General features: G+C 51.8%; 1 protein-coding gene across 3 annotated transcripts in view; it reads right to left on the bottom strand.

Moving 5' to 3' along the window:
- Positions 1 to 23,314, bottom strand: part of ACSS1 (acyl-CoA synthetase short chain family member 1) — a 61,195-nt gene extending 37,881 nt beyond the window's left edge. For 2 of the 3 annotated variants that reach the window (XM_021700742.1, XM_021700743.1), the window contains exons 1-2: positions 22,131 to 22,472; positions 11,660 to 11,756 (exon numbers count right to left, since the gene is read on the bottom strand). In XM_021700742.1, coding sequence (XP_021556417.1) covers positions 11,660 to 11,756; positions 22,131 to 22,425 — 392 coding nt within the window. In that variant the 5' untranslated portion in view covers positions 22,426 to 22,472. Of the gene's footprint in view, positions 1 to 11,659; positions 11,757 to 22,130; positions 22,473 to 23,251 lie in introns of those variants that run through there. The other variant, XM_021700744.1, reaches the window with a different exon arrangement.
- Between the last annotated feature and the right edge of the window lie 924 nt (positions 23,315 to 24,238).

Genomic DNA, 24,238 nt, shown 5'->3' with positions numbered 1-24,238 from the left:
TGATCTTGGACTACTTGGACTGTGAGAAATAAGTTTCTGTTGTTCATAAGGTACCCAGGATATGACATTTTGTTACAGCAGCCCCAACAGACTAAGACAAGGACCATATATGAAGTCAAGGCATCCTATAAACAGTAGCTATAATTATGGTGGAAAAAGGAAATCAGCATCAATCAGTGGTTCTTCAAGTGCCTCTTCACAGGAGGAAGAATGAAAATGCCAGTTTGCTTTGGTGTAAGTCGCTGTCATTGGCTCAGGGTGAACGGGCCCCAAGTGTATTCCAATGCCTTGTGTGAAGCCTTCACCTGCACAGCCCACCTGCTGCATGCTCCCACAGCAGGTGCTGATGGGAAAGCCTCACCTTGAGGGGGTCAGAGGATCTGAGAAGGATGCATCATGCACAGCAGGCGTTGCCTCTGGCCTGCAGGTTGCAGGCACTTAGCCCATGGCCATTGGTTCCTAGAGGCTGGACATGCCATGCTCTGAGCACCCCACCTGTCTGTCACCCACCGTGTCTCCACCATATCCACCAGCCATCCCACCTTCTCCAGCCACACTTGCCACCCACTGTGAGTACACGGAACCTCCTCTCCATGACCAGCCATGACCACTTTCTGGTTCCTTCCCCAACCCCCTCATGTTGGCATCCTCCTGCCTACCCATCCCCCCATTCACATTTCCTTCCCATGGAACAACAGTAACAGCTATTCAGCAAATGTCCTGTGCCCAGGACTACTCTGACTGCACACACGCATTTACCCCTCACAAAAGCTTGTGGTATGAGCTGCCATCCCCCCTGCCCCACCTCCATTTCTCAGATAAGGAAGCTAAGGCAAACAGAACTTAACCGACTTCCCGAAAAGGTCAGGGCAGGATTCAAACCCCGGCCTGGCTCCGAGGGTCCTGCTCTTAAGCAGTTCCCCTCAAAGCCCTCAACATCAGGACAGCTGGTTTTCCATGGCAAAGCTTCCCAAATTTCATGATTTCTGCCACCCACCAACTCTGTTGTTATTTATGTAACATTTGGGGGAGGGTAGTTTCTTTTTTAATGCACATTCATTTTTTAAAAAAAATTTTTTTTTTAAGATTTTATTTATTTGTGAGAGAGAGAATGAGAGACAGAGAGCATGAGAGGGAGGAGGGTCAGAGGGAGAAGCAGACTCCCTGCTGAGCAGGGAGCCTGATGTGGGACTCGATCCCAGGACTCCAGGATCATGACCTGAGCCGAAGGCAGTCGCTTAACCAACTGAGCCACCCAGGCGCCCAATGCACATTCATTTTTAAGAATAAACTAAAAGCTCCAAACTTGAGGCTGACCTTGTTCAAAAGGAAAATTAGCAAGAGAAGTGTTCAAAGCTGGCCCACCATAGTTACATGGAGCCTTTCTTGTAATCAGGATGGAGGAGAACAGGAGAGAGGAGGGGGTGGGGGTGGCCTTTTCCTTCATGAGTCCATGTTTGACTGTACGTTCAGGACCACCTGCCCAAGGATACACCTCACTAGACATATCCGGGTCGAAGCACTCACCCTAAGTCTTTCTCTCCTACTCTGACAAAACCTTACATGCTGTCAAGCCTCTAGAAAAACCCCTGTGGAATGGAGGTAACGGTCAGACTTGAAAAAAGCTCTGTCCTCATTAATGCCTGATTTCCCCTCAGACCTCAGCATTTGGCCTCCAGAAAAGAAGTTCTTCCTTTCCAGACCCAGAGCCCAGCTCCTGACACTGAGGAAGCTGGTGGCCCCAGACAAGAGCGTGCTGGTGGACTCCGGTCCTGGACACCAGCCCAGAAAACAGCTGGTGCCCAGGCAGGACACCCACCCACTGGCGGGCCAGGCTTGTTTACTTCCCAGAGAAAGCCACAGAAGTGATGTCCTTTCCCTGGTGGAATCTGGAACAGGATGTAGATTTTAACTTTCTAAAAACATTCCCTTTTCCCTGGTTTAAAAAAAAAAAGCCACTAGATGTTTTTTAGGTCCCACCACAGGTTGACCTGTCCCAGTGTGGCCTGGTGAGTCTTCCCACAGTGCTCCACGCAAGTCCACCGGGCAGCAGGGGCAACAACAGTGCACAGGGCGGCCAGCTTCAGACCAGACACGAGTTGCTGGGTGTTGCTCTATTTCCAGGCTTCACTGTGAGTCCACAGAACGTTCCAAACTAGCATGCAGAGGAAAGTAAGCAAGGAGACACGGCCACCCCGGCGGGAACCCCGGGGGCTACAAGAATTTGGTACAACTGCCTTGGGCCCAAGTTGATTTCCTGGCCTCTGGTAGCAGCTTGGAGAAACGGTTAAAAAGAACAGGGGGCTCATGAAACGCACTACTGCCAAATGTTTAACAACCAATTTTCCCATGGGGAAAAAAGCCCTGATTTATAGCATTTGCCAATCATTGTGATGTATGAATATTCCCCCTGTGGAGGATTTCCAGCTACCAACATGACTCACTGACCAACTGAGCAAGGGACTGGAATGAGGAGCCCCTGTGACAGCAGAACCAAACTCATGAGCCCTCGCACCCCAAAAGCTGCCCGTGACCCCCCTTGAGGCTGTCCTTAAAGGTTACTTCAACTGTTTCCTTCATAAAAACAATGATTTTTATTTACTTAACTCATTTTACTTAATAATCATGCATTTAATAAACAAATAATTGCTAATAGAAATTTAAATTGTTCATTTGGAAGGAAGGAGAGGAGCAAAATGCACACCCTTTTCATTCCACTCAAGCTATCTCCTTTTCCAGGCCACAGGACCCCCCCTCCCCCGGGTTTAAGGTGCTGCGTTCTGTATGAGTTCAGAAATTGGGTTTCCTGTGGCTCTCCCCCCACCCCCAAGCACACACACTCCATGGCAGCCCTATCACCAGGGCCACTGCAGGTGGCTGTGCAGCTCAGCTCTACTCGAAGTCACCTGCCCCAGGACGCTGGAGTACACACCAGGCCTCGTACCCCTGCTGAGGGGTGCCCTTTCGCCGTTCCACAAAAGCACCCCCATTTGCACCAGCTGGTAACATGCCAAAGACCTCCTCATGTAGAACCTTAGACTGGAAAACTGTCCCACAATTTAGTCATAGGAGACTGCTCTTTTGGAAAACGGTCTGGCCTACAGTGAATCCACATCTAGACCAGCCTACGTTGGTGGACGGACTGAGTGAGTGACAGAATAATGATAAGAGCCTATTAGTTAGAGCAGAACTTGAACAGCTGTGGTGCACACAGGAGTGACTCTGAGGGTTTGGTCACCTGCACTAGGAGGAAGGACCACCAGGACCCACCTGAGCGGCCTGGGATCTGGGCAGTTAGAGGCCTGGTCTTCATACTGTTACAGTCAACCACCCAGGAATCAAGCAGAATCTGGGTCCACAAACCCACCCTGGATAGGCCTGCCTGCGGTCGCCATGCCATTCTCTCAGTCGGAATGCACCCCAGAATGCACCCGCCACCTCAGACACCTCACATCTGGGCTTCTGCATGCAACTCAGGTTGCACCAGGCAGCTGCACATGGGGAGCAGTTGCAAGGTGGGTTGTGCTTTGCTGCAGCTCAGGAGGAACCGGGGTTTTCCTGTAGAGATTCCACTTGCTGCAAAGATGTCGAGAGAAAGCTGAGCAGCTGAGCTGGCAAAACAGTGGTTTCCTGGCACAGTGTTGTGTTTTGAGAACTCAGCAGTGCCTGTGGTATCTCCATTCTGATTGTGCCAGGGTGGGTGCTGGGAGTCCGCGCAAAGGCTCTGTAAGCACTCTGTGTCAGCTCCCTTTCTGCTTAAAAGAGTGGCACTGCCTTCCCTTTTCTACAGCTGAATCCTGACAGATCCACTCCCTCTGACGGGGGCAGCAGCTCTATTACCCGAGATGTGTTTTCAAATAAAGTTCCCCAATCCCCTGAGGAGATCCTGACTCAGCAGGGCTGAGTTTATTTTTGGAAACCTCCCCAGGGGACTGAGGCACACCTTCAGATGCTACCAGAGTGACATATCACGGATGTGTGGAGACCACGCGAAATTCAAATTCCATGTCCTTGTTGCTTCATTAACTCAGTCAAGCAGAACCAGCAGGGAGAATGGGGATGTGTTGGTCCAAATGAGTCACCTTACCTGCCAAAGGCTCGAAAACCTCAGTCCAGGCTTTCGGAGGAAGTTTATCTGGATTTGTTGATGGGAAATTGTCAAGCCTCTCACCCAACCACACCTGCTGCTATTACCACATTCAGATGAGGTGCAAAACAGTCTTGGAGAGCGCCAGCACAAAGGATGAAGGATGAGGGAGTGCCAGGCCAGGCAGCCCCTCTTTGAGAAGTTGCCAGCACCCGCCTGTCACCCCTTCCTCTGGCACCCACGGCGTCCCCAACCCTGGCCTCGAAGGTGCTCCAAGGCCCAGAGCGCCCATTTAGCACTCTGCTTCCTGCTCCTCACTGTCCCACGGTCACAGCAGGACTCCACAGCCCTTGGCCCCATCTTCTGCAGCTGACCCTTGTCCCTCTTCAAGGCCACCTAGAGCCTGCTGGCACTGACGAGCCTCCTCCTCCCCAGCTGATATTAGCACTTAATGTGTGTCTGCTTAAGCAGGAAGTGGGGACAGACAACGAGCACACAGGGTCCCAGTCAGTAAAGGGCTATTGTCTGCACACAGCAGAGTTTACCCTCTGCACACAGCACCAGGAACCACCAGGAACCACCAGGCGTCTGGCCTGTCACCAAGTTAGTGCTGCCAAGCAGCAGGGGTCCCATTCACACTGTCACCTCCTCCCTCTCAGATTCCTCAGCGCATTGGCAAGAACCAGACAAAGCTGAACTCAAACCCCATTTCTGACCTTTCCAGCTGGGTAAGCTTGAGGACCCCAGAAGCTCGCTGGGCATCAGGTCCTGGGCTTTAAAACCAAGTATGACCATGAATGTGAGCTACGAGCAGCAGAGTCAGCTCCTGCCCAGTCAGCCAGGGACTGCCCCCAGACAGCAGGGTAGGTATGACTTCTGTAGGACAGAGGGCTGGGACACCCCATTCCCATCCTGGTATGCAGGATGGTCACCAGGAACCTTCCCAGGAGTTGTTGCTGGTGCCCTCTGTTCCAGGTAGGCAGGGGACAGAAGGGTCCAGCCTGGCCGGCATTGGAGGCTGGATGTGGGCTGAGCACAGGAAGGGGTCACCCAGGGCATACCCACATGCCACCCACCCCCTGGGCCCTCTTCCCAGCCCCGCCCCAGACTGGGTGCCCGGACGCCAGCACCGCGTGGGCCGCCCTGCTGAGGACTGTCACGTGTCGTGGCACGCGTGCCTGTCAGCCAGGAGGGCTGTGCATCCTCACCCTCCCCGGGGACCCAGCCTGCCGGGGGCGCACTCCCTTCTAGCTGTGCAAAGATTTTCAACTCGGCATCAGACAGCATGTCTAACCTCATAGTGACACTTTTCTTTGGTGTCCACCTGGCATAAGAGGAGGAAATGGGCACTTGCGGGGAGAGGGGGCAGGAACAAAGATGCGTCCCTCCCCCCCGCCCCCGAGCCCGGGCCTGGTGTGCACTTCTGGACAGGTGAGAAGGTTCAACCACAGCCGTCTGTGCCCACAGTGCTGCCCTGATGGGAACCAACATGGGGCAGGGCCACGTGACACCACAGCGCTACCCACAGTGAAGCTATGAGTCAGGCTTATCCCACTGTCTGGAGCCTCCAGAAGCAGAAAGGGAAAAAACAGGAACAACAACACCTAGTCCTAGAAGACTCCTCTCCAAGCTGTGGCAGGGAGCTTGTCCCCACTCCTCAGAAGCAGGCATTGAGCCCATCCCCGGCCCCACACTTCAGGCACCTGCTCCCTTCCCCACTCTCACCCCAGGGCCTGCACTGTGCCCTCACCAGGCTGTGCCCCTCCACCTCCCACAACCCAGCCATCCCCCAATAGCCCCTGCATGCAGAAGAGGGTCCACAAAAACGGGGATCCAGCTCCAAGGGAGGTGTTTGCTTCCGTGTGCTCCTAAAGTAAACCTCTGCCACTGTTTGCCCCCAGAAAATTCTCACAAGGGTCCCCATCCAGGAGGTTTCTCTGGCCATAGACACTCTCGGAGTGGATCATTCCTGCTGCAGTCCCGAGATTTGGCCATTCTAAAATACGAAATTCCAAGAGACTTAGCTGATCCAAAAGATCACACACACATTTACCACTCATGACAGTTCGTGGTATGAGCTACCATCCCACCCCACCCCCCACCTCCATTTCTCAGATAAGGAAGCTAAGGCAAACAGAACTTAACTGACTTCCCGAAAGGGTCAAGTCAGGATTCAAACCCCGGCCTGGCTCCGAGGGTCCTGCTCTTAAGCAGTTCCTGCAAAGCCCTCAACATCTGGAGCCAAAGTCTTAAGGAAAGGTAAGTGCACAATCCAAGTGACCCAGGGTTCCCAGCCAGTTCCTGGCAGTCGGCATGCAGATTCCCAACCATGTGTTGCAATCAGAGTTACTCAGAGGTCAGCAGGGGAAAGAGTGTGCCCAGGGCACCTCCCTCCTCTTAGTCAGGGAAGTCAGGACACTGCACATGAGCCCAGGGCCTCTGGCCTCTCCTCCCCCAACCCAGGGGAGCCCACGGAGCAAACTGACTTTGCCCTGCGTGAGAGATGGCTCTTGCCATGGGAAAGCTCACCGATCATGGGGCTGTTTTACTCCAAAGCACCCCGCCCATCAACTTCATTAGGCCCGTTAAGGATCCTTCCTTTCAGTTGCCCTGTTTATTTTAATAAAGGAGTTTGCTCATTAAAGTAATTAATTTGGGGCCGAGGAGAAGAGCAAGGAACAAGGGTCAGACCCACAAGAAGGGGGAGGGGCTGCTTTTTAGCTGACTAGAGATTGCTCTCCGGAGGTGAAGTCCCTGCTCTGAAAACACCACCCCACCAGCTCCCGGCCCTGGCAGCCACATGCCCTTCCCTCATCAGATCCCAAAGCCTCGTCTTCCCAGACCCTGTTCTGGGCTTTCATCCCCCAGGTGCTGCTCCACACCTGGCCATCCGGCAGAGGAGAGGCATGTTTCCATTTTGCAGATGAGGAAACAGAAAGGCGGAATGACTTGCTCAGGGTCACGCACAGCCAGAAGCCAGAGCAGACATGGAGCACAGCCCTCCACTTCCCCCCTCCCTGGCCCCTCTCCCCTCTCCCTACAGCGCACCCACCTGCCATTGCTTCTCTGTCTTCCTCATCACACACCCCCCACCGTGCCTCTCAAAAGCCAACCCTCCTCAGAACTGCCCCAGAGCCTTCTCCAACTGGGTGTCCATGTTGAGACTCCCCAGTTCCTACTGCTGGTGCCCACAGGGGCCCTCCTTTCTGGGACACCCAGGGCCAAGGAAACAAAGAAGCTTCTTCGGGAGGTGCCTCTAGGCTATAGGCCTGCCCCAGCTCCAGGTGTGTTGGTCAAGCTGCCCCAGAGAGAGGGGTACCCCAAAGGGCAAGACCCCATTTTCTATTCTCTGTGGGCCCTCCACATGAGGCACCAGTCACCTAGAGGCTCGATAACACCCAGTGCCTGGCCCCAGCACGCCCAGGAAGGAAGCCGGCCCCTTTACGCCCACCCAGGGCTTCTGAGGCAGGCAGGGTGAAGGAGGCCTGACAGCCCCTCTGCTCCTCTGGACAGGGGTTCCTCACGGTGCACACCTCCCGCCAGAAAGAAAACGGAACAGCCACGGAAATCACCCCCTCCAGGGGCTTGACCCACAGTGAGAACCATACTCAGTTCATGCTGGAAGTACATCTAAGACAACAGCTGCCCATCACGGTGCGGCCTGTGTCAGGCTCGATTGCACCATGCTGGGTGTGACTACCGCATGGAGCCAGGCCTGCTAGGGCTGGAGTAGTGCTGGTCTCATCTGGGCCCTCATTTTACAGCTGGGGACACTGAGGACCTCGAGGTCATAGAGCTGGCCAGGGCTTAAATTTGGTCTTTGGCTTAAGTTCTCAGTTCAAGTTCAAGTTCAGACCTCTGTTTGAAGCACTCAGACAAAAGATGAGCTGAGCCTTGGTAAATACTCTAAGAAAGACACCCACAGCCTGCTGTCACCTGTTTCAGGGCACCCACATACACCCCAGAGGCTCAGACCAGCCACGGGGCCTCCGTCTGCTCCACTCCACGTCCTGTGTCCATCCCCAGCTTGGAAATCCTTAGCCCAGACCTCCAGGTTCCAGGCAGACAGCAGTCTAGGAGCCTCAGAATCTACCCAGCACCCCACCACCAACTTCTGAGGACAGGGATTTGTGTTTTTCCACATCTTCATCCCCAAGGGCCTCTAGAATCTGTCTACTTGAACTAGAGGTGAAGGACAATCTTCTAGAAAGGCACTGCGCTGGAAAAGCACATGTGGACAGTCGGAAGGAGCAGCGCCCAGGGTGCAATCTGGCCGCACAGCCTCAGGGAGCCACCCAGGTTATCTGTGCCCTGCCTGGCCTCGGCAGCCCCCGCGCTCGCAGGCCTCAGGGGACGCAGGAGGGGCCCGGGGCTTGCGGTCTGCTCGCTCCCTAGGATAGAACAGCTTCCTCAAGCCGGCTCTGAACATAAACTCTCTGGGCAGAGGTAGGCTAGAAATTGGGCTGGGGCAGCCCTCTGACCCTGGTTCCAGCCTAAGGTCACAGGTGCCCTCTGCTTGACAGAGCCACGGCTGTTGAGCTCTCCTCCTCCCAGAGCCCCATGGCCAGCACGGGGCCCACCTGCACTGCTCCTTGGGACCGGTGCCAACTGATGTCACAGAGGGAAGGAACTGGTGGGGCAGGCAAGGACATGGGGCTTCCCCAGGGTTCCCAAAGCCAATCCTACCCAGCCTCCCGCACCCAAGGGAGGTGAGGTTAGAAATATGTGCCAGTATTCAGAACAGTGGAGTCTAGCCACCGGCAACACAGGGCACATCTCCCAGAACAGGTGGCAGGGCCCTCACTGCCACCCGAGAGAACATTTCCAGGCTGGATCCCAAACGCAAAGAGCAAGTTGTAGAAACATGCCTTGAAAACGAGCACGCTTAAAATGTATGTGTGTGAGCACACAACCATGTGTGCACCACGTGTGTGTGTGTGTGTGTGTGCACGGGTGTCTGCCCAGACATGGGGCGAGCAGTGGAGATTCTGCTGAGCAGGATGGAGGCATCACTAGGGTCACTAGGCAGGAGTTGTTGGGCCCCATTACAAGCTCTACAATGATTCTCCAGGAACGTGCCTCCTCAAAAACATTCAGCAGCCCCAGGAGGGAGAGATCTGCTCCTCTCTCTGAGCCCCCTCCTTATCTCTAAGATAAAGCTTTGACAACCTATTTGGGAAAAAATCAGAAGGGTGGTTGCTTGGGGAGGGTAGGGATAGTGACTGAGAAGGGGCACGGGAACCCTCTGGGACAGTGGTCATTATTCTGTATCTCGATAAGGATTTGAGTTACACAGGTGTACACATTGATCAAAACTCAGCAAATGTACACTTGTGCATTTCATGGCATGGGTACAGATAAACCTCTTGCCTCTGGGTAGCCCACATGGCAAATTTATATGCCATGCATTTCATGGCATATAAATTTCACACCAAAAGAGAGAAAATAAGCATACAATGAACTCTAGTTAATGCTATGCTGCTGAAATGCATCCAACACATAAGATGGACCGACCCATGGAGGGATGGAAACATAAATCACATGGGATAAAAACCAGCATTGTGAAATGTTAAGGGTAGAATCTAGGTGTCTATGTCCCTTGCCTGGGGCCGTTCTGGTACCATGGAACTAAAGCAGTTCTGAGCTTTTAACACAATGGTGCATTCCTGACAGTTCCCCTGTGGCTTACATTCAACCACACATCTCAGCAGGCCAGTTCAAGCCCAGCCCTCGGACCACCTAATGCTGCTGACCACTAACTCGGTGTGCACATGGGGGATGTGCAGCCAAGGGAGACCTGGGGTCCAGGCACACTTGAGGCAGTGACAGAAGGAAAATGGTCCATCGCTGGACCAGCTTACGTCCAGCATCCAGGCAGTAAGCCCATCTACCCCTCACCCACAGAGTCTTAATCTTTTACTAAAGAATTAAACATAAATGCAGTTGGGCTGATAATAGTAACGACCGGTGAAGCCAGTTTTTGTTTGTTAGAGCCGTGCTCCCCAAACTCAAGTGTGCCCAGGGACCTGAAGATCTGCCTCAGTTGTCGGGGTGGGGCCCAAGGCTCCCAGGGCCAATGCTGCTGGTCGGTGGGCTACCCAGAGGCAAGAGGTTTATCTGTACGGGCTGGTGGGGAGACAGGTCAGCAAACAATGCAGACACTGGTAAAGGGCATGACAGCCAAGGGTTGTTGATGGGGGATGGGTAAAGTGGTGCCCACAGGGAGCTGCAGCAGATTAACATCATTTTGCTGCATCCAAAAGTCAACTTGAGTATAATTTCACCAGGTTTAATGAATTTAGTCTGTGATAAAACCTAAGTCTGAGAAACAAACCAACCTAGGGGTGCCCAATAGCCCCCAAGTCACCCAAGTGACAGGTCACCAACAGTCACTGTTGCTCTCAGGCCCCCTGCTTCCCTGAACAGTCCTCCTACCATGCCCCCCTCATTCCCACTGCCCCAGCCACATGCACCTTCTCTCTGTTCCCAGGACACCTACACTTATTCACGGTCCTGGAAGGGCCTGGGAATTCTTCCTCCAATCTTGGCTGCTCCTTCTTGGCAACGAGACCTCAGCTCTGATGTCACCTCCTCAGAGAGGACTTCCTTGACTATTCAGTCTAAAGTGACCAGCCAGCCACACCCTACCATGCATCTGTGGACTGTTGGTTACTACGACATACCCCAGCCTGTCCTGACTGATAATGGTGGCACTCAGTGAAACTTGTTTAATGATGGGACAAGAAGAGTCGCAAGCTGCCCACTAGGAGAATGAGCATTACTTGATGGCGGGGAGGGGTGGTGTTGGTGATAAAGGACATACAACTCAGGTTCACGGTGGGTCTGAGATAGCATAGTAAAGGCAAGTTTAGGCTTAACCAAAGGAGGTTTTACCCCCGGGGAAGGGGAAACCACTGGCCTGCAGGGACAAACGACAGAGATCCCTGAGCAAGGCAGTCCCAGCAAGAGGCAGTGCCTTAGAAAGCCGGGTTACTATTCCCAGATGCCGGGCTCCTTCAAACCCTGACATGCACACAACAACCAGAAAGGTGCTTGACACATGGAATGTGTAAAGAACTTATCTAAAGAATCAAAGAACACAAATGTCAGGAAGACCCCCTTTAAATGGCTTGATCTTATTTATGGTCCCCCTCTCAGAGCACTGGAAGAAAGAGGCTGAGCAGGCTCATTTGTTTATTCCAGCATGTATTTTATTCACTTTGCACTCATGTTTACTCTTCTGGGACCACAGAACATTTCCAAAGCTGAAACATGCCCTTTGATACAAAGATGACCTCCACCTAGAACCAGACAGAAGCATACAGGACTGTGCCAAAAGCCTCCTCATGCCTTGAACATTCATCACATTTGTGTCCAAAGACACAAATGAACCTAAAGGCACCAAGTATTGCCAGGGTGAACAAGAAGGGCAGCCCTCCTCCAAGCTGGGCAGTCTTGCTCCTGCTAATAGCCCAGCAGAGGTGTTTGGTGCTGGGGTCTACCACAAACAGAGACGTAAAGGCCCAGGAGACCCTGCTGGGCACTGAGATGTTGTTAGGGGACACACTGTACCTGTACGTGATCCTCACTTCAGTTCCAGGCTCATCCCGCTCCCAGATCAAAGCAACGCTCTCCGGGGACTTCTGAACATGCTGATCCAAGCAGTTGACTGCACAAAAACAGTTTTACAGATGTTACACTTGGTGCTTTTAAAGTTAGATAAGAGGAGGGTTTGTTTGCCATGGCTTGTGCTACTCTCCACTGAGGTGGACCCTACCCTCCTCAAAGGCAAGGCTTCTACCTCCTTGCAAGGACAGTGATTGCTAGAGCCGGCAAAACAAGACAACCTGTACACAAATGGTATCTCACAGGTGTAGGGTGATCCCTTGTGAATACTCTGAAGCAGGTGCTTCACACCTGTGGTCCCAAACCTGGCCACATGTGGGCGTCACCCAGGACACCCCCAGGGACCCTGACCCAATTGGCCCTGTGGTTTTCAAGGCTCCCTGGGTTGTTCTAACATGCAGCTGGGACTGAGCACTATAACCTGAGATGTTGGAAAAAATGCTTAATGCAAACGGCCTGCCCCTGATTCAGTACACAGTACATTCGGCAGTCTCTGGAGTCCGCTGGAGGTGCAATCCAGGGCAAGGACTCATATCCCCTCTCAGATGTCCAGCCAGCACCCTACAAACCAGCCTCTGCTCCAACAAGTGATGAAATGATGGGGAAATGCCATGCTGGTTTTCCGGAAGACTCTGCTTCCCGCCCCCTCTGTTACCCAAGCTCAGATCACATGACTACCTTCAAAAACAGGTCAGTTCTGACAATTTACTGTAAACCTGAAGAATAGTAGGATCACGTAATTTGCTAACATTCTGTTCATTACTCTTGATTTCAAGGTGAGCTTCGATCTGGTAGGTTCATGCTGGTGCTCCTTTCTATCAGCCCTCACAGCCAGATCTTATTACTAACTTCCCTTCAGCCGGAGAAACAATGACCACAAATAGCTTTTGGAGCCAGCAGCCATCTGCCCACCTGGTCTTCAGGGTCACCCCCAATGTCCAAGTATATAAATTTTTTCTTTCTTTTTTTTTTGAATGCAGTTACTTATCTTCTCCAATCTCCTCCCATATAAATGGGACAAGCATTATCTACCATGTTTAATCACAGGACTATGATAGAAATCAAATAAAAGACCAAAGCTGAAGTGCTATTGTATGAATGCAAGGTACTGTTATCAACTGGTAACACCAGGCAATGAGCTAGAGGAACTTCAGTAATATTTCCTGATGGAGTAACTGTCCTGACTGTCATAACTGACAAAAGTTATGAGAGACCATACCCATAAAAGATCATGTGATTCTCATAATTCTTGAGAGGGTGAGGCCATGTGAAAATATTTATATACTTTAGCTGTTGTGTGTGAATTACATTTTTTCCCTCGGGTTATTTTATCTATCATTTACTCTTTTTTTTTTTAAAGATTTAATTTATTTATTTGACAGAGAGAGACAGCCAGAGAGGGAACACAAGCAGGGGGAGCGGGAGAGGGAGAAGCAGGCCTCCCGCCGAGCAGGGAGCCCGATGCGGGGCCCGATCCCAGGACTCCAGGACCATGACCCGAGCCGAAGGCAGACACCCAACGACTGAGCCACCCAGGCGCCCCTATCATTTACTCTTATAATAAAAAATTTCATTTGGGGGCACCTAGGTGGCTCAGTCAGTTAAAACGTCTGCTTTCAGCTCAGGTTATGATCTCAGGGTCCTGAGATCCAGCCCCACATTGGGCTCCCTGCTCAGCAGGGAGCCTGCTTCTCCCTCTGCCTCTGCCTCTGCTCCTACCCTTGCTTGTGCTGTCTCTCTCTCTCAAATAAACAAATAAAATCTTAAAAAAATTTTATTTGAACTTTCTGGCTCCTAACAGACATAGAAGTTACACCTCCAAAAATTTAATAAATAAAGATAGATGTCATCAGGAAGAATTATTAATACTAATACTACTTACTGATACCGGAAAGTTCTTTGAATTACTAGAAAAACAGAAGAAAAGAAATGCCATAAAAATAGAGGATAGAAAATACAAGAAGTCAAATTGAGAAGGAGGTTGGTGGCAAAACCTGGATTTACACAATAAACCTGATGTGTGTGTGTGTGTGTGTGTGTGTGTGTGAATCAGTCCAAAATTTAGAAATCAAGAGTTTTCATACTAAAACCACAGATTTCTGGCTTCTCTTGAGCAACCAGCAGATGAGGCCACACCCTGCCTGGAAACTGAAGCAGTGACCACCCCCCAGTAGGGCCAGGCCCTTTCTCCCTCCCACCCTTGACTTCCCCACTCCCACCACCAGCCCACCACCCCCAACACCCCACCCACTCCTGCTGCCTGGCCCTGGAGGACCTAAGTGATGGATTGGGAAGAGGTGACCCTGGGCAGGTCACAACAAGCCTGGAAGTGCCCAGTTGAGAACCCACAGACTGAGTTACAGGTGTGCACTGTGTGGGGTGGGTGGTCCAGCTGGAGGAGGGTGCTGCTCCCACCTGCGCATGAATGCTCACTGGCCTGGCTGCTTCAGGCATCACAGGTGAGCTGGTTAGAGGAGTAAACCCTCAGCTTCACCCTAAACCTGCTTCTATCCAAGAAGCCTGCTCTACCTTCTCCCACTCTGAGTTTGACCCTTGGAGTCACCCTGAAAAGTGGGAAGCCCAGGGGTAGCCTGGGAAACAGTTTCCAGGTGCTCTGGGTGGTCCAGTGACCTGCCTAAGGCCACAGCCAGAAAGCAGCGGGAAGGGCCTCAAATCACACATGACACCTCACCCAGGGTTCATCTCCCCGCATTGTCTGTTCCACAGCAGCCAGGGCACCCCCTGAATGATTGCCCAGCTTCGAGCCAAGACCCTCACAGCCTCGGACCCCAGCAGGGCATCCTGCACCTGGTTTATGCCAAGCAGGAAGGCAGAGCTGCAGAAAGTAATAGAGGAACACCGGCCACAGGCTGGACCTGGGTATCCAGGGTGTGGATGGGTGGCCAGTGCGACCAGCCATGTGTCTCTGTCTTTCTGGGGCTGAAGGGTGGCAGGAATCCAGGCAGGTCAGCACGGAGCCCCAGGTACAGTGTCCCCTACGTGCCTCTCCCCGCACATAGGAAGTGCTCAACAAGCAGCTGCTAAGGCTCCATGTGATTTAACCTCCCCCCCACCAATCATGTTGAGTCTAGTGAGCTCCTTCCTGCCTCAGGGCCTTTGCACTGTTTCTCCTTGCCTGGGGGACACTGTCCTACTGTCACACTGCTGCCCTTCACCTGGTGCCCACACCCCTGCAGGTCTGGCCTGCACATTGCCACCCTCACTGAGCACTTCCCATCCCATGGACCTCATGCCTCCCTCTCACTGTTCCTGAGTTGTTACACTTGCTGCCCTCTGCAGACAGGGACCCAATGTCCTGTCCATACTTGTGTGTGTGCTTGTGCACGTGCGTGTGCATGTGCAGCCTAACACAGAGCACAGGGCAGAGAAGCACCACAGCTCTGAATGGTGCACGGACCATTCAGGTCCTCGAGCTGGAGGGCGACACTGGAGTCTAAATGACACCAGGTTGGCTCTGTGCCTGGGGAGGGAACAGATCTCTTCTTGTCTTAGTGGCTTCCTCTCTCAAGGTCTCTTTCTAGTCTAAATTAGTGCTTCTGAATCCCCCAGAACCCCCAGAGGGCTTGTTAGCACAGAGAGGGTGGGCCTCCCACCCCAAGTCTCTGACCAAGCAGGTCTGGGTGGGCATGCGCATCTTTGCCTCTAGTAAGATCCCACGTACTGCTAGTGCTGCTGGTCCAGGACCCCGCTCCAGCAGACGGACGCATGTGCTTACAACTACACACATTCTATCCCAGATTTGGGGGGGGGGGCTTGCTTCTGCCTTGGGGGACAGGAGTAATTAAAGACTTTCTGTAAGACATCTGGCCAGACCTTTGCTGGATGGCAGCCTGGATTGTAGGGAAAAACCACACGCTCGAGTCTGGACCCTGTCCAACCACCTGCTAACCACAGACGGTGCACTGCTTATCTCATTTAAATCTCACTTTCCTCATCCGTCGTGGGAGTGATGGCTCCTGACTCGGAGACGTGGTAGGAATGAGATGCTTTGTGGGTTTCCTGCATGAGGTCAGATGGTGCTACTGTGTTCCCAAGGGAAACAGCTTCTACAGCCGCCACGGACAACATTCAAATGACACAAGCATGTACACAAAGCACAGTGCAGGGCCTAGGGTGACAGTGGCCCTAAAATGCCATGTATGTGTTGGCTTTTAACACGTGGGCATGGTTCCTGCTATTGCCTCAACTGCAGGGAGGAAAAGAAAGAAAGGAGGGAGGGTGGAAGGAAGGAAATTCTTCCTTCTCCACATTTGAAAACAAAGCCTCCACCCAAAGAACTGGGCAGTGGGACAAGAAAATTCCATTTCTAAGAATAAGCGGTTAAGGACCTAGTACGATTTAAGGCTCAGCTCAAACGCCACCTCCCACTGCAAGCCTTTTCCAATTTCCCAACACACAGTGACCTCTTGCTCCCTGTCACTTGGTGGCTCACACCATTTAGTGCTTAATTACCTGCCCAGTGGTCCCCACTCTGGGACACAATGCTAGCTTTGCTAAATCCTCCCCTATCCAGGTCACAAGTCCCTGAGGACAGGGACCATGTCCCTAAGATTCCTTTATCATGAGGTTGGGGTGGAGGGGATGATATCAGAATTCTCCCCTTAGCAGCTATAAAAAAAACCTTGAGCAAGTGCCCCAGTGTGGATTTGCTTGCTCACTGATTTGTGGTTCATCTCTTGGAAGAATGCAGGCTCTGTGGCATTTCCGCACTGTTCATCACTATACATGAATTGGAGCCTTCATTTCCACATCTGTACAATGGACCACCAATCACTTCACATCCGTGTCATGAGGATGAGGTGAGATGAGGCTCCATCATATTCCTAAGAACACGTCTGCACCCTGGGCCTAACACAAATCTGCAAACCGTTAAGCAAATGCCTGCTGATGGTTCATGGGTTTTGAGGGTTTTTTTTTTTTAAGATTTTATTTATTTTATTTGAGAGAGAGCAGACTCCCTGCTGAGTGTGGAGCCAGATGCATGTGCAGCGCTTGATCCCAGGACCCTGAGATTAGGACCTGAGCTGAAATCAAGAGTTGGATGCTTAATTGACTGAGCCAGCCAGGTGCCCCTGAGTTTTGTTTTTTAAAAAAGATTACAATAAGGGGTGCCTGGGTGGCTCCGTCGTTAAGCGTCTGCCTTCGGCTCAGGTCATGATCCCAGGGTCCTGGGATTGAGCCCCACATCGGGCTCCCTGCTCAGCGGGAAGCCTGCTTCTCCCTCTCCCACTCCCCCTGCTTGTATTCCCTCTCTCACTGTGTCTCTCTCTGTCAAATAAATAAATAAAATCTTTAAAAAAAGATTACAATAAGATTATCATTTCCATTATAAACATGACATACACTTATGTAGGAATTTTCAAGAACTCTTGTCAGTTGTTTAAATACATCTCTTCCCCTCCCCAACTTTAAGTGAACCCACACAGGGAAATTCAATTTTAATCAAAAGAAATGAGGGAGTTAATATTCACCAAAGGATTCACAATGGGCTTTCTTTAAATAGAAAATCTCCCTGGCACATTTTAAGAAATTACATCAGTCACAAATTGTATTTGCCAACTTTCCAGAAGCATCTGCTATTTAAAGTAATTCGTGCATCTTACAACTGGGAAGAATTCAGTCTCTTCAGGAGGACCCTCCTAAGATCAAGGGTTACACTTTCATTTAGACTACCTTGAAAGACTTTAGAAAAATTATTTCAATCACTGAGAGAAACATGAAGCACAGAAATGCAGCATCTTGCCACTCTCAGTGTGTCTGCCTTCTGAATTATGGGAGGTGCAATCAGAAAGGAGGAAAGTACAGCAAAATGGTTTCCATAGCTTCAATTCATGCTCCAAAAAGTATCCAGAAATCTCTGCCCTCAATGGTCAATTAAAAATAGTTTTTCTAGGGGCGCCTGGGTGGCTCAGTCATTAAAGCGTCTGCCTTCGGCTCAGGTCATGATCCCAGGGTTCTGGGATCGGCCCCGCATTGGGCTCCCTGCTCAGAGGGAAGCCTGCTTCTCCCTCTCCCACTCCCCCTGCTTGTGTTCCCTCTCTTGCTGTGTCTCTCTGTCAAATAAATAAATAAAATCTTGAAAAAAAAATAGTTTTTCTACACACTTGCTTAAAAGTAAGAAAACCCGGGGCGCCTGGGTGGCTCAGTTGGTTAAGCGACTGCCTTCGGCTCAGGTCATGATCCTGGAGTCCCGGGATCGAGTCCCACATCGGGCTCCCTGCTCAGCAAGGAGTCTGCTTCTCCCTCCGACCCTCCTTTCTCTCATGCTCTCTCTCATTCTTTCTCTCTCAAATAAATAAAATCTTAAAAAAAAAAAAAAAAAGAAAACCTTTTTTTTTTTAATCTCAGAATTTGGTCTTTGAAAACAGAATTTGGGGGCACCTGAGTGGCTCAGTTAGTTAATCGTCTGCCTTGGCTCAGGTCATGATCCTAGTGTCCTGGGATCGACAGGAGTCATGCTCCCTGCTCAATGGGGAGTCTGCTTCTCCCTCTGCCCCTCCCCCCCAAATAAATAAATAAATTTTTTTAAAAAAAGAAAGAAAACAAAATTTAGTTGTGAGTTTTGAAAGCGACACATGTCATTAACGTCCAGTTCTGCATTCTCAACTTCCTGACATCCTGAGCTTATGTGCAACAAAGCACAAACTTTTACCCACTGAACCCTGCGAAAGCCAAATTTCAAAGACTGGTAAGAACCCTTTTTAGACACTAACACTTTATCAGCTATGTGATTTGCAAATATCAGAGGGGAAGGGGTGGAGGGATGGGTGAAATAGGTGGAGGGGATTAAGGGTACATTTATCTTGATGAGCACTGAGTAACGTATAGAATTGTTGAATCACACTATATTGTACATCTGAAACTAATATAACACTGTATGCTAACTATACAGGAATTAAAATAAAAAACCTAATTTTTAAAAAAGTATCCTTTTTAGATCTTGGTTTTCCAAAGAACCTTCTGCAAAGCCGTTTTACATAAATGTAATAGAAGCAACTGGAGGCTCTACCTACCCTGCCCAGGGGGCCTCTGATACCATGACTCCACCTGGTGACCTGGCTATCCCAGAGCTCCAGGATGGACTTTGAGAGCCATGTTGGCCATCTGCATGCCTTCCTAGCCTGCTTCCCACTTATCCAAGACTGATCATATGCAAACCCATGTGGTCCTATTCAGAGGAAACAGAGTTCTAGTAACACTGCTGAAGGCCAAGTTCAAGGTCACAGCCTTCCCCATGATTCATTAATAAATAACAAAAGCCAGTGACTGGGTGCAAGTAATGCTTTACAAGCGTTTTCTCATTTGACGCTAGCAACAGCCCCAGATGTCCCCAGGTCATACACTGCTGGTCAGAAGGAGCCGAGCAGGTTGGCTCTGAGTCTTGGTCTGAGTATTGGTCTCTGAGACCTCTGGTTGCCCATGTTCCCTGGCCCAGTGACATGCTGTGACAAGCCCTGTGTAGGTGCTTCGGACCACAGTTCCAACTGAGCCCAGTCTACAGTCATCCCAGCCCAGGCCCCAGAATTTGGAGTGAGAAGCAGGGCAGATGCAACAGCCCCAGATAGCCTTCAGGAGCAGAAACAAGCCATCCCCTAGGGCTTGCCCATCAGGCCCTGTCCAAAGTCCTGACCCACAGAATCCCAGAGATTAATAAAATGGTTGCTGCTTTATGCCACTAAGCTTGGGGTGGTTGGATATGCAACACTAGTAACTAGAACAGAGTTTGGTTACACACTATACTTACTTTACAGATGAGGAGATGCATGCAAAGAGAAGTAAGGGGAAAGCAAGGATTCAAACCTAGGTGTGATTCTAGACACATCCTAGATCACTAACTGTACTGCATCACCCATGTACCATTTTTGTTGGCTTAAAGGAGTCATCTCCAGGACGCTAATCCCAATCCTACCCATCTTAGAAGTGCCTTCATCTGCACTGGTCTGGGATTTATAAGTCAGTTGTTCTCCACCTTGAACGTGCATCAGGAGCACCAGGAGGACTTGTTAAAAACACAGATGTGGGGCATGGGTGGCTCAGTCGGTTGAGCATCCAACTTTTGATTTTGGCTCAGGGTCGTAAGATCAAGCCCCGTGTCGAGCTCCACACTCACTGTGGAGTCTGCTTGTACCTCTCCCTCTCCCTCTCATGCTCTCTCTCTCTCTCACAAATAAATAAAATCTTTAAAACACACACACACACACACACACAGATGGCAGGGCCCCACTCCCAGGGTTTCTGATATTGACAGTCTAGGATAGGGTCTGAAAACTTGTGTTTCTAAAAAGTTCCCAGATGATGCTAATGCTGCTAGTGTAGGGACCTCACCTTGAGAACCGCTAGTGCAGATCTTCTTGAAGGAGTAATGGCAGTTTTGAGAGCAATACTTCTTTGGAACAAGCCATCATTGTGCTGATTACAGATCAGGCCAAAACACCCCCCACCCATCCCACAACTTTTTCAGTGGCTCCCAGGGCAGCTCTGGCCTGGCCTGACCCTTTTCCATACCGGCACCTCTGTGGTTTGCAGACACTGGCAAAGGACAGAGATATTCCTAACAGATGAGTGGGTGGGCATATGCACTAGAGGTAGGAAGCTGCGAAAAGCTGTCTTTCTACACAACAGTTTTCTGAAGCTCAGCTGCTGGCTACATAGCCATAAAGAAGAAATAAGCAAAGGAAGAAGAAGCAGAAGAATTGCTTGCTGACCACACCCAGCCTTGACTGAGTGAGGTTCACCAGGCCCCTGGTGCCTGCCCCATGAAGTCCGTCCCCACTGTCTTATCAAAGAGTGAGAGGTGGCAAGTGCACACAAGCCAGCCAGGAATGTTCATGGTGGCCTCAGGCTTCCCACATCCAGAAGCAGCCTCAAGGAGCTGCACTGTCTACGTGCCTTCCTGCTGTGAGTTGCTCTCCTCCCCTTCAAAGGTACATTCCATCAACTCTGCAAAACTAAGGGTTTGGTTTTCTTCCCACTAGTTCAAGGACACATGCTGCTGACTCAATTTTAGAGAAAACACTTATCTAGTAAGTGACTCACTTTGATTAAATCAGCAAAGTAATATACAATATGAAAAAAACATATATCTGGTCCAAAGTTCCCTTAAGTTTCTTTGTTTGAAAGTTAACTGCAACACACTATCCATAATTTTATGGCTATTTCTGAATATAATAAATTAAATTCACTACTACTTACTGATCACTGATAAATGCTGGGCTGGTCCATACCTTCTGGCACTGTGTCCTCACAACCAGACTAGCAGGTGGGCATTATCGCCCACAGTTTATATGGGGGGAGACTGGAATTGAGAGGAGTAGAAAAACTGGGGCCAGTACGTGGTGGAGATGTGCCAGACAGCAGATCCTACCTAGAAGTTCAGCCATGAAGATGTGCAGGTCCTTTCCTTAAACACCTCCTAGACCCCATCCAACTCCATAGTCCCGCACAGCAGGCAGCCCCTCTGACTACCACCTGACTGCAAGTCCCATCCTGCTCTGGGAGACCAACCCCAGGCCTTCACTGCCAGGCCGCTACTGCCTCCAGTCTCCAGTCCCTGGACCTTCTCCCCTTGTGGCGTGGGGGTACAGTGTACCCACCCCCATGCCAAATCTTAAGGAAACACTAGTGGATTCAATCTCAGCAGATACCAGAGGACTGACTGGCTGGTGGAGCTGGTTTCTGGGATCTCAATTGCCACCGTCTAAAGCAAGCCCTGGGTCTTCAGAGGCGGGACGCAGCTTAAACTGTCTATTGGGAGACACCCATTCCTTCCTTCCCGTCCACAAGCCCAGAGCAAGGAGATAACTGATTCCTAATGCTGGCGGGTTTTTTTTCCTCCCCCTCTGCCTGCCACTCGGTTTGTTTACATGGGCAGTATCTCCCCACGCAAGTCTCTGGGCACGGCAACTGAGGTGACAAGTCAGCCGCTTTTCGTTTTTGCCTCTCCCAGGGACAGAAGTGGGGGAGTCCCGGCCGACACTTGCGAGCCCCACGCCCTCCACCCCAGCCTGGCCCAGGCGTAGCCCGCAGCAGCGCGGGCGCACTTCGCAGTGCAGTGGAACCCCGCAGCTGAACTCGAGACAGTAGATTGAGGAGCCGCGCTGGGGCAAAGCCAACGGCTGGGCGACTCCAGCTGACGCCGGGCCGGGTCTCCGCAGGCGGGGGCCGCAGCGGGGAAGGTGGGGTCTGGGCGCGGGGTGGCAGCGGCCGGGGCTGGAGCCTCTGGGGCCGCATGGGATGGGGGCGGGGGCGGCGAGTCGCCACGGTTGAGAGCGCGACAAGCAGAAGCCTGGAGGTGGGGCCTCCCGGGGGGCCGTGACCCGCCGGGCCGGGAACGGCTGTTAGGTGCCCTCGGGACTCGTGAGCTGGGGGCGCCCTGGATCCCCCGCAGCGCACTCACCAGACACGTTTAACTGGCCTCCCAGAAACCAGCCGATCTTGCCGCTGCTGAAGTCACAGTCCCAGACAGTGTGGTAGGGGGTGTCCCACACGAGCGTGTCCCGCGCCAGCGGCCCCCAGAAAGCGACCGGATCCCGGGCCGCCTGTGCGCTCTGCGCCTGGTACGAGCCCGGCTGCGCGGCGGCGGCGGCGGGGGCGCTCACCCCGCGCAGCTGCCGCACCGGCTGCCCCGAGCGCCTGCACAGGCTGCCCAGGAGCCGCCCCGCGCTGCTGCCCAAGCCACGCGCCGCCGCCATCTCGCCAGACGCCGGGAGTCACTCGGAGCCCCAAGCGGGTGCCGCAAGCCCGGGGCGCCCCTTAATGTCTCCGCGGGCCCCGCCCCATCTCCTCCCTCTGGCCACCACCCACTCCTCCCGGCGCCTGTGCCGTAGGAAGCTGCCTCCCGCAGCCTGCCGCGAACCCCACCCCTTCTTCTCCTGCCCTAGAGAAGAGGTCCGCGGAGGAAGAGAGGGCGTCGGGGAGCGCGGCCGGAAGGTTCCCGCGGAGTTGCGATGCGCCCCCCTTGTCTTTGCTTTCCGGTCCTGACGCTGGGCGTCGGGCTGTTTTGGTTTCAGTCTGTGGGTCTTCAGGACCCAACAGCTGCGCCAAGCAAAAACAAAACAAAAACAAAAACCAGCGACACGTGCGTCGCGGGACGCAGGCTCCGGGCCCCTGGCGCCTGAACCGTCTGCTATGGGAAGGAGGCGGCGCAGAATGTAAGCGACTGGTGGAGGGAAGCGCTCAGGTGGGTCTGAAGACCACCAAAGTTAGGTCCTTTCAGCATTTCAGAGGCTGAAGTCAAAGTATCAATCCTTTTGTACGCCCTTGAGAGTGAGCCCGTCACCTTGCCAGGCCGACCTGTACCCCCACCCTCCAACACACACATAAGTGGCCCCCGTGGGCCAAATGGGCTGGTTAGTAGTCCTCAGGCCACGATGTTGGTCTGGGCTCTGATGCTCAAACCCTGGCCCAAGGTCTGATGCTCTTAGCAGCCAGCTGCCAGCCTCAGGCCCCTTGGGAGTCACCTCCGGGGGAGGGGGGCGCGCAGGGGGGGAGTATAAGCGAAGCAAATGCTCTACTAACCTTGGCTGATTTGGAAACATAGGTGTTTCTCCCATTGCTCCAGCATCTGTGGCCTGGGCTCAAACCCTGGTTTTTCTAGCTCTGTGACCTTGGGTAAGTTTCTTAAACTCTCTCTGCCTCATTTTCCTTTCCTAGAAAACAGGAGTAATATCTCTTTCCCCAGAGCGGAAGTCAAGATTAAATGCAATAATATCTGTGGAAAGTGTAGCCTGGAATGGGCACACGGGAAGCTCAGTAGTGGAGGCTGTATTGTTGGGAAACTCATGGAATCTTATCTCAACTAGATTCTTAAATATTTCAACACCCAAGATGTAAAAGCATAATGAAGAAGGCAAACAGAGGAGAAAGAGGATTTAGAAAACTGGTTGGTTGAGTTCTTTGGGTTTGGGAAAGAGTCCTTCCTGTTAGCTGTAAGATCTGCAGTGGGAAAGACCTGGCAGAGGAGAATATTTCCGAGGAGCTTCCACTGGAAGTCAGCTCTGGGCCCTGGTGTGTGTGTGTGTGTGTGTGTGTCTCTGTGTGTGTGTGTCTGTGTGTGTGTGTCTGTGTGTGTGTGTGTGTCTGTGTGTGTGTGTGTGATGCCGGCCTCCTGCCAGAGAACAGAGGGTCTGAAGGCCGCTGAAGACTGAAATAGCTGGCAGTACACATGTGCCTTGCTCTGTGCCAAGCACATTTTTTACTTAGTTTAAAAATTATCTACAGCTATCAACTCCCACGAATGACCAACCCCCTAGTGGAACAGATGAGGAAACTGAGCCCGAGGAAACAAACAGGCTTACTGAAGAGCACACAGTGTGCCCGTGGAAGAGCAGCACTGATACCCAGCACTCCCGCTCCCATCTCAGTAGCTGCTTCACCGTGTGGCCTGAATCTTCATTTTTTTAGAAAATATAAAATTGTCAATGAAGATTATAACTGTGGCAGAGGGTCCCAAGACTGCCACCGACACTTCATCCCCTGTGTATAAGGGATGGTGTGCTGCCCCAT

This window comes from Neomonachus schauinslandi, chromosome 10 (genome assembly GCF_002201575.2).
Source record: "Neomonachus schauinslandi chromosome 10, ASM220157v2, whole genome shotgun sequence".
In the NCBI taxonomy this organism is placed as follows: Eukaryota; Metazoa; Chordata; class Mammalia; order Carnivora; family Phocidae; genus Neomonachus; species Neomonachus schauinslandi.
The sequence above is the reverse complement of the archived record's forward strand: the minus strand, read 5'-3'. Positions and strand labels throughout refer to the sequence as shown.